At 39.0% G+C, this 12091-nt stretch overlaps 2 protein-coding genes across 7 annotated transcripts in view; both read right to left on the bottom strand.

The window, feature by feature from the left end:
• csnk1g2b (casein kinase 1, gamma 2b) overlaps positions 1-6104 on the bottom strand; it is a 32281-nt gene extending 26177 nt beyond the window's left edge. For 4 of the 6 annotated variants that reach the window (XM_017420544.3, XM_017420542.3, XM_017420541.3 and 1 more), the window contains exons 1-2: positions 5947-6104; positions 262-1024 (exon numbers count right to left, since the gene is read on the bottom strand). In XM_017420544.3, coding sequence (XP_017276033.1) covers positions 262-489 — 228 coding nt within the window. In that variant the 5' untranslated portion in view covers positions 490-1024; positions 5947-6104. Of the gene's footprint in view, positions 1-261; positions 1025-3708; positions 4779-5174; positions 5279-5946 lie in introns of those variants that run through there. The other 2 variants (XM_025006876.2, XM_025006877.2) reach the window with 2 other exon arrangements.
• An 836-nt stretch (positions 6105-6940) lies between these two features.
• On the bottom strand, positions 6941-10665 carry zgc:101100 (uncharacterized protein LOC445169 homolog). The gene is made up of 4 exons (XM_017420428.3): positions 10577-10665; positions 9398-9561; positions 8205-8380; positions 6941-7742 (listed from the first exon to the last, which is right to left on the bottom strand). The coding sequence occupies exons 1-4, from the start codon at positions 10609-10611 to the stop codon at positions 7329-7331; spliced, it is 789 nt and encodes a 262-aa protein (XP_017275917.1). The 5' UTR covers positions 10612-10665; the 3' UTR covers positions 6941-7328.
• Positions 10666-12091: the final 1426 nt, after the last annotated feature.

The raw sequence follows: 12091 nt of genomic DNA, 5'->3' as shown, positions 1-12091 counted from the left end.
TGGGAAAAGTGGGGGTGGGGGACAGATCCTAAGCACTTCCTGTTTCTCCATTTTTAAGGTCAGTCAGTTGCACTCTGAGATTCTGCTGCATTTAAAAAGTAACAAATATACACTTTAATGCTAACTAACAACAGCACATTTAGCTCCAGTGAAGATGCATTTGTCATATGGGTTGCAAACTGGTGTGGGATGTGCATCAGTGCATGTTACAGAGTTAACTTTAGCACAGTAACCATGCTGTTTCTGGAGACGAGTACTTACCAATTTGATGGCCACATATTCATTAGTATAGAGATTCTTCCCCAGCCGCAGCTCTCCAAAGTTACCGCAGCCGATTTTTTTACCAACTCGGAAATTTGGGCCAACCATAAGAACTCCAGAATTGGTCCCTGAACTCCTGCCCCCATGTCCAGTCCTGCTGCTTGCTGTCTTAGACATCTTTTTCCCTTCCTCTGTCTCTCCCTTGCCCCCTCTCTTGTCAAAATCCATAAGCTTGTGATACCCTGGCTTCTCCACGGTTATTCTCCAGCCATGCAAACCATAGAAACTCCAATTAATAACAATGGAGGACGCTTTAGGGAGGGGGAGGGAGACAAATCTCACAGGACAGAGGAAAGGTGTTGTTGCTAAAATGTGCAGAGGACACTTGAATGAGCCAACAGCGCAGCTGAAAAGTCCTGGGTGTCAAACATGCAGCTTTTCCCTTTTCGTCTTCGTATTTATTGTTTATAAGAAGGGGCTTCTTGAATCCAGTCTCAGAGCAGCATGTCCCCACCTGATGAAAACGGCAGGCTTCACTAGGACGTTCCCACAGACACGCATACAACACTTGTCACGAAAAAGCACTCCCAAACGCAGCTACTGTATCCACAAGGCCACTTGGGAACATCTTCTTCAGCGCCTCATTCCTTCTGGTCAGCCTTCATTCACACGGTGAAAACTCTCCATGTTGCAGGGCCACGACAAGAAGCAACCCAAAGTTGGTGAAACAGGTTATGGGGCTGGGTCGATGTCAACGGGTTATCTGAGAAAGCAAAAACACACTGGAATTAGCTCACAGACTTGAGTAAAGTCACATATAGCCTTACTTGCAGATTAGAGTATATTTGCACTTTTCTAGAAAACTCAGTGCACCAATAAATACATTTATCTATGGAAAAGAAAGATGTTTGTACACAAGTTTAATCTGGTATCCTATGTTTAGTGTGTGAAGCAAATTATCAGTGTGTGAAATTAGGTCATACTTTCATACCTGTAAAAGAAATATACCAGAAATCAACATCTGCACATAACACTTTGGCAATGCATCAGCTGTTAAATGTGTAATTTCTAGAAAATAAGTGACAAAAGCATCAAAACATTTCTAATTTGTGACTTCAGAAACAAGATAAACGATGAATCGAGACACTCATGCACCTTCACACTCTTACCGTGACACAATCAATAGAAGTCAGTTTTGATAATCTCAATTTTTTCCCCCCATGTCACTTTAAAGGCGGATAGAAGGTCAAATTTTTTAATGAAAAATGCAAACTTAGACCTTTTACTTGAATATCAAATTATGCCAACTAGGGTTGCTTCATACTACAGCTGAAATAAGAGCTGGATGCTTACCGGTGCAAAGTAAACTCAATGAAGCAATCAATAAGCGCAAATATTCAACACAAGACCCGAGACAAAGAAAAATATGGATTGTTTGAACAATTAGACCCATTTAGTAAGGGTATATATAAACCTCATAATGACCATTTTTACACTAAAGACTAAAACATCTCATGAAATGTGTTTCAGTCTGCCTTTGACTATATTTTGAGGTTCTCAAACAAGAAATCCACATAAAAAAACCTGCAGATTTCAGAAAAAACATCTAATAATAATAATAATAATAATTTACTAATAAGTCCAGGATAAGAGGGGGAAATGTAATATTTCCACACCTGTGAGCATCAAAAACTGCAAAAGTTCAACTAAGTCTTAAACGATTTCAGCAAGAACACCAGACAAAAACAAATAAACTCTAACCTCAGCTATACCTTTTCAGTTTAGTTTTAGTTTTTTTTTTAATAACAAATATCTTCATGTAGTCTTCTCTGAACAAAGCCACCCTCCAAACTCTCCAACATCCACAATCTAAGATGCTTCTGATGCAAACGACAGCAGGTAATGCAGGCAATAACCTCTCTTCCCCGTGGAAAGGCACTTACACAGATCAATGTCTGCGTAATGCCTCATCTCATCAAACAATTTGAATCACTGGAAAGCATATTATTGGATGTATTTAGATACACTATAGTCTACAGATAACTTTGTTATATCTGCCAGAAAAAAAACAATATCTCTAAGAGACAAACAGTAATGTCTAACTTAACTTTGCTGAAGATGAGCGAGCAGCGCTGTAAAACATCCGACATGAATCAGATAAGGTACATTAGTGATTTTAATCTGTTCAGACCATTTATTCCAAGTCACAGAGCTTTATTACAATTACTGTAGCTACTGAGGCCTGAAATGTTTAAGGTGCCTCCTGAGTAAACAACACAGGCCAGACAGGCAATCCATAGAAAATCTGCAAGTGTGAATGTCAAGCGTCCTTTCTTACTGCAGTCTGCACGCAGGAGGAACAAATTCACAACAAATTCCAACACTTATTACTCCGCCGTGTCTTCCTTGTTGTGTGACAGCCCGATACTTACTGTAGGAAGTGAAACGAAATACCTGCTCAAAAATGATAAGTAGAAGTAACAAAAAAATAATAATTAAAACCACCTTGATAAAAAGAGGAGCTGAAAAAATGCAACTGATTGAACTGCAAAGAGTGATAAACATTGAACTAAGTTGATTAAACTGAATGAATTAAAGCATACGATTTAAAGAAAATATCTGTTTACTAAGGTTTTTATTCATCCATCACTTGTGATATTAGTAGTAATGTTTTTAATTAATTATGGCAACATAACAAACAATAATTGGAATCACGGATAAGTGCGCTACAGAGGAAAGTGTTTAGCTGTAGGATTACAACTTTTATGTAAAACAACATAATTATTACACTTCTAAAAGGTGGTAACTCACTGAGCTGAGACTGTTGGAGGACAAAAAACAAAATAAAAAAAACAAATTTTCTGTAGCAGACTCACTGATTTCAGTGTTTGCGACCAAGTGACCAGCAAGCCGAGGGGGTCGTGTTTTGCAAAACCAATTTTTGAAAGATCGCAGCATATTTTTGTGTGTGCGGCTTGAATAACTGTATTCTGGGTCGTGCACATTATTTCATTGCCCACATCAGACCCACCTTGACAGGCGCTTCCATGTTTGCAGATTTGGATTAGTTTTTTTTAATAAATACTATTCATCGTTGACAGAATCGAGATGGGTTTGAGACCCCGTGACTATTCTGACAAAACTCGAGTGACAAGACCGTGAGCCTCTGCGACCCAAGTGGGGAAATTGAGAACGTCCGCAAATGTCTCAAGATACTCTGGAGACTCCTTCATGGATGCTGTTCACCAACAGTCGTAGCCCAGTGAGATACTACTTTAAGCTCAAAATCAACCTTAATATCTAGCGGTCTATTTTGTTATATATCAGTTTTTAAATAAGTGTGTAAACATTGCTGTCTTGTGAATAGATTTCAGTTCATACAACACACGTAAAATAAAATGCAGCATGAAAAATTATACGTGCCATGATCTAATTGTCTACTACTACCTGGATTTGGATTTCCTGCCTCTTGTTTTGATTTCCTTTTAGTCAGGGAAGCTGAATCTCCATCATATTTACAATTATCTTTCGATTAATGTAAAACTGCAGGCCTAACCAGCGTCATGCATTCGTTTAATCACAATTTGAGGCACCACAGCAGCTTACACACTTGTTTTTTTAAAAAGGGGTTTCTGGACTAGCTTGTTTTTTTTTATAAGAAAAAGACCTGATTTGACCTAAAACATTGGCCTCAAAACTGCTTCAGCAAATAAAAAAATAATTTAAAAAAAGTGAAACTCTTCATTTCTCAAGGTGACACAAAAATAACAGAGCATCTATTAAAAAAAAATCTATTAATAAACTTTAGCAGTCTAAGCCTTTGTTTTGTCTTTCATTTCAGGAAGTTGTGCAGTTTTTATGTTGTTTAACTTTACGAGTTTGTTTAAAACACACTAGGTAAACAGCAATGTGCTTTTCTATATAACAGACCGGAACTTAAAAACTACAAAGACAAATATTTATCAGTAATCTCTCACCAAACCTTTTTTATGCCAGCTTGCTAAAATTGTAGACAAAGCTAACACGACGCAAGACTCCTAACGTCATAAATACGAGCCCAAAACAAATACAAAAACAATCACCCCAAACTTGAATAGATAGTAGTATCTACTCAAGATTAGTACGTTTTAGTCGTTCCTGTGGCACAAAATATCACCCTTAAAGGCTTATGTTAATGATAGCTTTAAGCTAACACAGGCTAACGAATAGTCTTACAGCTGCCATTTAGTTTCCGGTGATCCTAATGATCTTTATCCATTTCTAGACATAACGTTTGCTTTTAAGAGGGAAAGAAAACAAATACCTGGAGGAAATAAGTAGCGAACAAATACGATAAATGTTAATCATCGGAGAGGCGAAACAAGCTAGCGTTAGCGGCGGACAAGGCCGCGGACCCAGATGGAGGCTAACGAGTTAGCTTGCGAAATTTGTTTCTGAAATCCGGCCTCTTTCTGACGGTATTACTGCATCGATACACCCGGTTTATGCAACGCAGTCGGGGTTATTTTCACGATTTAGTAAAATGGCCATTTCTAACATTTGAATTAAGCTAACAGAGCTAGCACCAACAAAAACACCGTCCCTTTTTTTGGTCGGCCTAACGCCTGCTTAAAAAAATAGAGCTAACCTATCAACGTTAGATAATCAGCGGACAGCCGTGTATCCAAAAAAAAAAAAAAAAAACAACACACACACAGGCTGCCTAACCGGTTGTGAACAAATGTAAAACGAAGAAGTGGAAGCAAGACAATCCATAAAATATTCATTGAATGACATAACCGATGCTAACCAAGCTAGTTAGTAAATCCTTAATAACTGGGGGGAAAGGTACAAAAATAACACCGTCCAGATGACGTCGTTATAATCATTACCGGTTCGAGTAACGTCAGATTAAAGCATGTCGTTAAATTTACCTGAGGATATTCTGTTTTTTTGTTTTTTGGGGGGGGGGTTCGGATTCCAGCTACAGTCGTTACCCTGACCGCTGCCGGTGTTGTGTCGAAAAAAAGCACCTGTGTCGCGAAAAACACTCCCGTCACAGGAAGCGCATTTTAAGTCACTCAATTCCAACAATGAAGGAGGACAAAAAAATATTTATTTTTAAATGACAAACCGACAATTGGTTTCTAGCACCCACGAGGGCACATATATGAAAAAAAATATTCCGTTTTAATACATCTTCAAAGTGCTTTTATGGCTAACAAGTCTGCCAGGATGTGAACCCATTACTTTTTTTATGCTCATGAAAAGGTTACAGCCATGAAACATCCACAGGATCAATAAATATCCATTTTTTAACTGTAGTTTCAAAAACATTTTCGGCTTGGAGCAGCAGAAATAAATCTTCCAGGGAGGGCTACAAGCCTTGCCATAAAAAGAACCAACAAATATGGATTTCAAAATAAAACAACTGAGGATTGCGGGTAATAAAAAGCGTCACTTTTATCTTTCACTTAATTTACTATTATATAAAACTGCCTTTAAATGCGCTTTCCACACCGGGAGTGCTTTTTTTCGTCAGGGGTCCTTTTTTCGGCACAACACCGGGCGACTCCTTAATCCCAACAGCGGCACTGGATCTCCCATTAGCTATTTAGCATGCTAGCTCACGGAGCACGGAGCTACGCCGTCATTAAATAACACTCTTCGTACGATATTTGAAGTGGTCCAAACACAGCACGGTACCTTAATGTGTTAACTATCGAAAAGCGGTCCGAATCATGGCTCTTCGAGCTCCAGTTTCTTCACCGTTTGGCTTCTCTTCTCCCTCGAGTTGCTATCATTTCGCTGTGGTCTCTCTTTAAGCCTCCCCTCGACTGCGCAGCGTCACGCTGATTCACTCAGTGTCGAGCTACGCAGGAAAAGCGACGTAACTCGTTTGGTGAATACGACAAAACATCAGGCGAGCCTCCGGGGAGCTGCTCTAAACTGGTTGGATTTCGTGACTGATGTTGACCTTAGTTACAGCTGAAACCGAGAAAGTGCCGCGAAGTTTAAAGGTTTAAACGCTGGGGTTTAAACACAAACCAGGGTTAGACTGAGCCACGTCTTTTACTTAAGTTCGTTGCACATAAGTATCCTTCAATACGCCTCAAGATTGTTGCCAAAGCATAAAAATGATCAAATGAAAACAAGTATTCACTTAAAATCCTCCAAAATAATGGCTTTACATTTGCATATATTAGATATAAATAGTTTAAGCATGACTTTTTATGGTTACCCCACCTCAACCTTTGTAGAAAGTGTTTTTAAATAAATATAATGCAGCAAAAAACTGAATTTCATAATATAAATTGATTATGCACATATAAAGTTTTAAATTTGTGATTTAGTAACACTATTTCAGACACTCCCAGCCTATATTTCCCAGACATACATGCATATGAGCTCAAAACAAAAGTTGTTTACACTTTATCATGTTTAAAACTGTTTTTGATGACCTAAAGCTTAATAAACTTAAAGAATAATCATTTGTTGCAGATATTTTAAACTCCAGATTGATAAATTCAAAATGTATCACAATTTCAGGGTAATTTACAGGACCATATGATCTAATTACAGTTGTAATGTTTAGCTTAATGCTGCTTAGTTATGTATAAAATGCTGCTGATATCTGTTTAAATACCATGAAGTTGCAACTGTGTGCATAAAAATAGAAACATCCAGAAAAGAGGTGCAAATAACTTTATTTCATGCATCTATGCTGCAGTTCTGAGGCACAATAAGAATCTTTTCCCAAATGCTTCTGTCCTTTTTACTGTCTAAAACTGTTTCTTACACTTGGAAATGTAACCATTAATGATGATGAGGAAGGAAAAAAAATGTTTTAACGTTCTGCTGACTGAGAATAAAAAATATACTGAATATTCTCCACAGCAACTCAAACAGAAGAAATGCTTTACATGTAATGTTTTGTGGAGCATTCAGACAAACAGATGTTCAGCGAAACTCAGATTAGAATATTTTTTCTGTGGACAGTCTGTTAGTATTAGTTTCTGCTCATTGCTGATTCAGAGTCTGTAAAAAAAAGCTGACTTCTCGAGCTGAGTGTGTTCAGTTTTTGTCAATTATAGGCCCAGGTGAGGGTGACACACCGCATTGCTTGAACTACAGCGTTTTGGACCCCCCCACGTGGAGCTGGGCTGTTGTAAGACGGGCCAGAACAGCGGTGGGAGGGAGAGCTCTTGGTGAGGTGGATAACGCTCCCCCGCCATGAAGTGACAAAGTGGAGGAGACTGAAGCAGGAGGGGCCACGGTGACAAATCAGAGTCTGAGTCCTTGTTTGTTTTGTCACAAGGAGCTGGAGGACAGAGAAGAGGAAGGACGCTGCCTTCAGAGCGGGATGTGAGGATGTCCCGCTTGTCTTCTGTCCTCACTTCCTCCTGTCCAACTGTACTGATCTGTGAGGCTTCCTCCACGCTGACGTCTCTTGAGCTTTTCTGACCTTTACGAAACTTTGCTCTTCTGTTCTTGAACCACACCTGGACAAAGATGAGCATTTTTGTATTTTTAAAAAAAGCCAGATTAAGTGCTTTACAAACATTTAAACTTAAAGAAAAAACTTTCAAAATAAAGAACATTTGTGCACAATTAGAAGTAGAAAAATGACAAAGTCACTAAGAAAATTTAAGATCTGGCATTCCTTGTAGGAATGCATATTGCCCAAGATGTCATGTGGGATTTTATGCTCAGAGGATGACTCTCAGCTACTACCACATCAATTCTTAGCTCAATATCTGTAACATCGACTGAGTTATAGCCATTTCTGTGTTAGCCACATTGAATTGGATTGACTCCAAAACTTAACCAGTTGTAGATGTTCATTCTGAAAGTTTTATTAAACTTTATCCTGTAGTTATTGAGATGTTTTGCTAACAGACACACAGAGAGAGAGACAGGGCCCTAAACCAGTCAGGTGGGTCAGGTGATGGGTGGAGTGTCACCTGAATGCGAGCCTCAGGCAGGTTGATGCACATGGCCAGCGTCTCCCTCATGCTAACATCTGGATACTGCGTCTGCTGGAAGGCTTTTTCGAGAGCCTGCAGCTGCGACACCGTGAACGCCGTACGGCTGCGCCGCTGCTTCGGCTGGTTGCCATAGCGAGCCTCCAGGATCAGCTCTGACAGGGCAGGGCAGGAAAAAGTTCAGTCAGTTTCTTCTCAACTCTCTGAAGGTCACGTCAGGATTTTAATAACATCACCATGTCATGGAGATTTCCTCAATTTCGGCTCTTATTATTTTTTAATTTTGCTAAAACCTCTTTTTTGGGGGGTAAACATTCATTTTGAAACTTCAAGCTTGAATCTACAATTTTTTGTCAGGTGGATAAAATGCAGATTGTTAGCTTTAAATATCAGTATCACAACAGAGAAACGCTCAGTTGTAACAGTTTTGAGTAAAGCTTGAGTCAGCTTCAAGTCACAAAAGAGTGCACGCTGCATTTTGAGTAATATGACATTGATAGATTAGACAGTGGTGCACTCAGAAAGTTGCAGAAACTCATTTTAATAGTTTGTTCACTACTTGATGGCTTTGAGATCCATAAAGAATGAAGGAATGCACATCGCTCTCTGGGTTCATCTAAGATCATGTTATGATGAGACATGATGTTCATGATGCTCAGAGTTTATGTTGTGAATGACTCTCAGCTACGACCACACCAAATTTTAGCTCAGTGTCTGTAAAATTGACTGAGTTAGAGCAATTCTTATGTCGGCTAATACGAGTCAACTGTGGCAGCCATCTTTAATGGGGAAGACGCCAAAAGGTAAAATAATAGGATTGTTTTCTGAAAGTATAATCCATGCAGTAGTTCATGATATATTTTGCTAACAAACAGGGCCACCGTCCTGCATGGTTTAGATGTTTCTCTGCTCATCAGCAGGTCTTCAAGTTCTGCAGAAGCCTGTTAATCACTCAGTTATTCAAACCAGGTGAGCCAAAGCAGAGAAACTCCTAAAACACCAGGATAGTGGCCCTCCAGGACCAGGATTGGACACCCCTGGACTAGTGTGTGATCAGTTAGTCCTCTAAGTGTGTGTCAACTATTCCCACACCAGGTTTTAGCTGAATATCAGTAATCCACAGCAACTTGACCTGTTTTGAAGTGTTTTGTAGGGTGCGCACCAGGACCCACCTGCCAGCCTCTCCGCCACAGAGAAGCTGTGCGCGTTTGGCGCTGCGGCGGAGTAAAGGTGGTGCTGCTGCGCCCCCTGGTGGCGCAGGTCGAACAGCAGCGAGTTGACGCCGTGGAGCGGAAACAGAGGGGCCCCGCAGAAACTCAGCGGGTTCATCCTGAATCTGCGTGAACAAACACAGCCCTCAACCTCATGGCTTCACTCTGAGCACTTTGGAACCCCTTAAAGTCTTCATCTATAGGCCTTTTGCCTCCATTAACAGCTATTAATTATGGGTTTTTAACTCACAACTTAAACATAAAGCATCCTTTTGGCATCAAATGAATCAATATCAGGTTTGTTTTCTTTCACCAGCCTAATATATTTACTGTGAGCACTCTAAAACCCCTCAAAGTCTTTATTTAAGTGTTTCTTACCTCCAATTATTGTATTAATAGCTACTTATTCCTGGATTACAATTGATAATTTAATCAATTTCAAACAAGAAACAGCCTATCTGTATCTAAGAAAGAATTTGACTTTAGATGAATCAATATAAGGTTTGTTTTCTTTGACTAACCGTATGTAGCAATTAAACCCCATCAAAAGTCCTCATTTAGGTGTATTTTGCCTCCAAATGTTTCAAATATTTACTAACAGCTAAAATATCTAAGGTTTGAATTGATCATTTAATCAACTTCAAACATAAAACAACCAGTCTGCACTTAAGGAATCATTTTTGTTCAAAATAATGTGTTCATTGTGACACTTTAAACCCCTTAAAGTCCTCATTTAAGCGCTTTTTCCTTCCACATCTTCCAAATGTTCAATTAATAGGTAAGAATTATGGGGTTTTAACAAATAATTGAATCACTTTCAACTCAAAATAACCACTTTGCAGCTAAGATAGATTGATATCAAGTATGAATTTTCACAAAGTCTAAATATTTAAGAGTAAATAAATGCAGAAACATCTTTAGGGGTAAAAAGTGCAGGAAAAGGAATACTGTTACAATACAGTGAGGAAACACAATTATTATCATTATTACTGTTGTTAAAACAGATTTACCTTGCACAGACACTTTTAAAGGCCTTTCAAATCAGCATTTAACTTCATAAATGTGACATAAGAACTATATTAAGCACCAGTTAACCCCTTCCTGAAACCCTTCAAGCTTCCTGTTTTTCATCCGTCTTACCTGAGATCCAGGCTCTGAGTGAGATCCAGGTCCATCAGTGTTTCTCAGTCCAGTTTTGGGCCTTAAATCCTTGCCCAGACGGATCTAAATCTCTGAAACCATTCTCACCCTCCACTATTTAAGAAGCGTTTACCCAGGCTCCCTTCAGCCATTAGCCAATAGAAAGAAAGGTATTAGCTGGGATTAGGTGGGATGAGGGGAGAGAGGAGGGGGGTCGCAAGGAGCTCAAGTTTTTGAAACTATTGAACTTGGGAGATTTCTGCCAAGGATTGCCCAATAAGCGAGCGTTTCAGTTAAAACAATTAAAACAATGTGGTGGGCTAATCTCCGAGGCAGGACAGATTAAAATAACTGCCTTTGATTGTCCTCTCTTTTCTCCCATCCTGCTGCTGCTGACAGCCTCCCCCTCACAGGGTGGGGGGTTCGGAGGGGTTTGTTTTGCTAACAGCCACCATATTTTGCCTATGAAGTGTCACAATGTAGAGCTAATCTGAACCCTGCTCAGCGAGAGCAATTTATTTCCATCCAGCTGAGCTAAATAAAGTCTTCTTAATAAAACCATCCTACATGTCCCATAATGCACCTCCTGATTAGCCAGGCTTTACATCAGGCTACATAAAGTATTTATGGTTTCAAAGAATTATACAGCTGCTTTTACTTGATGGGGCGTACTTTTTGAGTACCACAGTATTAATAAAAATAAATGTACTGCATTAACAGTTTCAGGGGTGTTGAGTTTGATGCTTCGTTCTGAGGAAAAACCTTTTTTTCACCTATATGTCAGTTTTTTTACAGCATTAAACCATAAAATCCAGCCAGTGGCTCTCTATGAATGCTGACTCAGCAATAACAGATTTTCAATGTTTTTATTTTCCTGTTTTCAGTCTAACTACTTCTGCTTACTCTGTGCTATTTTAGCCATTCGTATATCAAAACATTTAGCTCTTTTAGCAGATTGGTGTTCTGACCTTTGGTTTTTCTAACTTTTATACTTTTCAAAATATTTAACTTCATTTTCTAATATTTTCTCCATAGAAATGCATTAAGAACTCCTCACTTCTGTCAAGATTATTGTTCTCCCTGACTTCTGTTTCAGCTTACTTCCTCTAGTTTTGTCTTCTTCTGTTGCTTTTAGCTACCATTCTGCTACATTTAGCTTTTAGCTTTGGTTCTGCTATGTTTAGCTAGCATTTAGCTAGCCTTTTGCTGCTCTTAGCTAGCATTTAGCTGCTCTTAGCTAGCATTTAGCTAGCCTTTTGCTGCTCTTAGCTAGCATTTAGCTAGCCTTTTGCTGCTCTTAGCCAGCATTTAGCTAGCCTTTTGCTGCTCTTAGCTAGCATTTTGCTACTTTTGGCTTTATAGTTAGAATTTTTAATCTTTTAGCATCTTGTTTCTTTTCACTTTTAGCGAGTGTTTTGCTTTTTTTTTTTTTAGCTTGTAGCTGATGTTCTGCTTCTTTTAAATGTACAAATCAGTTTCAGCTTCTGTAGTAAATTTCAGCGTTCACACTGTATT

The sequence above is a fragment of the Kryptolebias marmoratus genome, linkage group LG24 (assembly GCF_001649575.2).
Source record: "Kryptolebias marmoratus isolate JLee-2015 linkage group LG24, ASM164957v2, whole genome shotgun sequence".
NCBI classification, from domain to species: Eukaryota; Metazoa; Chordata; class Actinopteri; order Cyprinodontiformes; family Rivulidae; genus Kryptolebias; species Kryptolebias marmoratus.
This window is presented reverse-complemented; position numbering and strand designations above follow the sequence as displayed.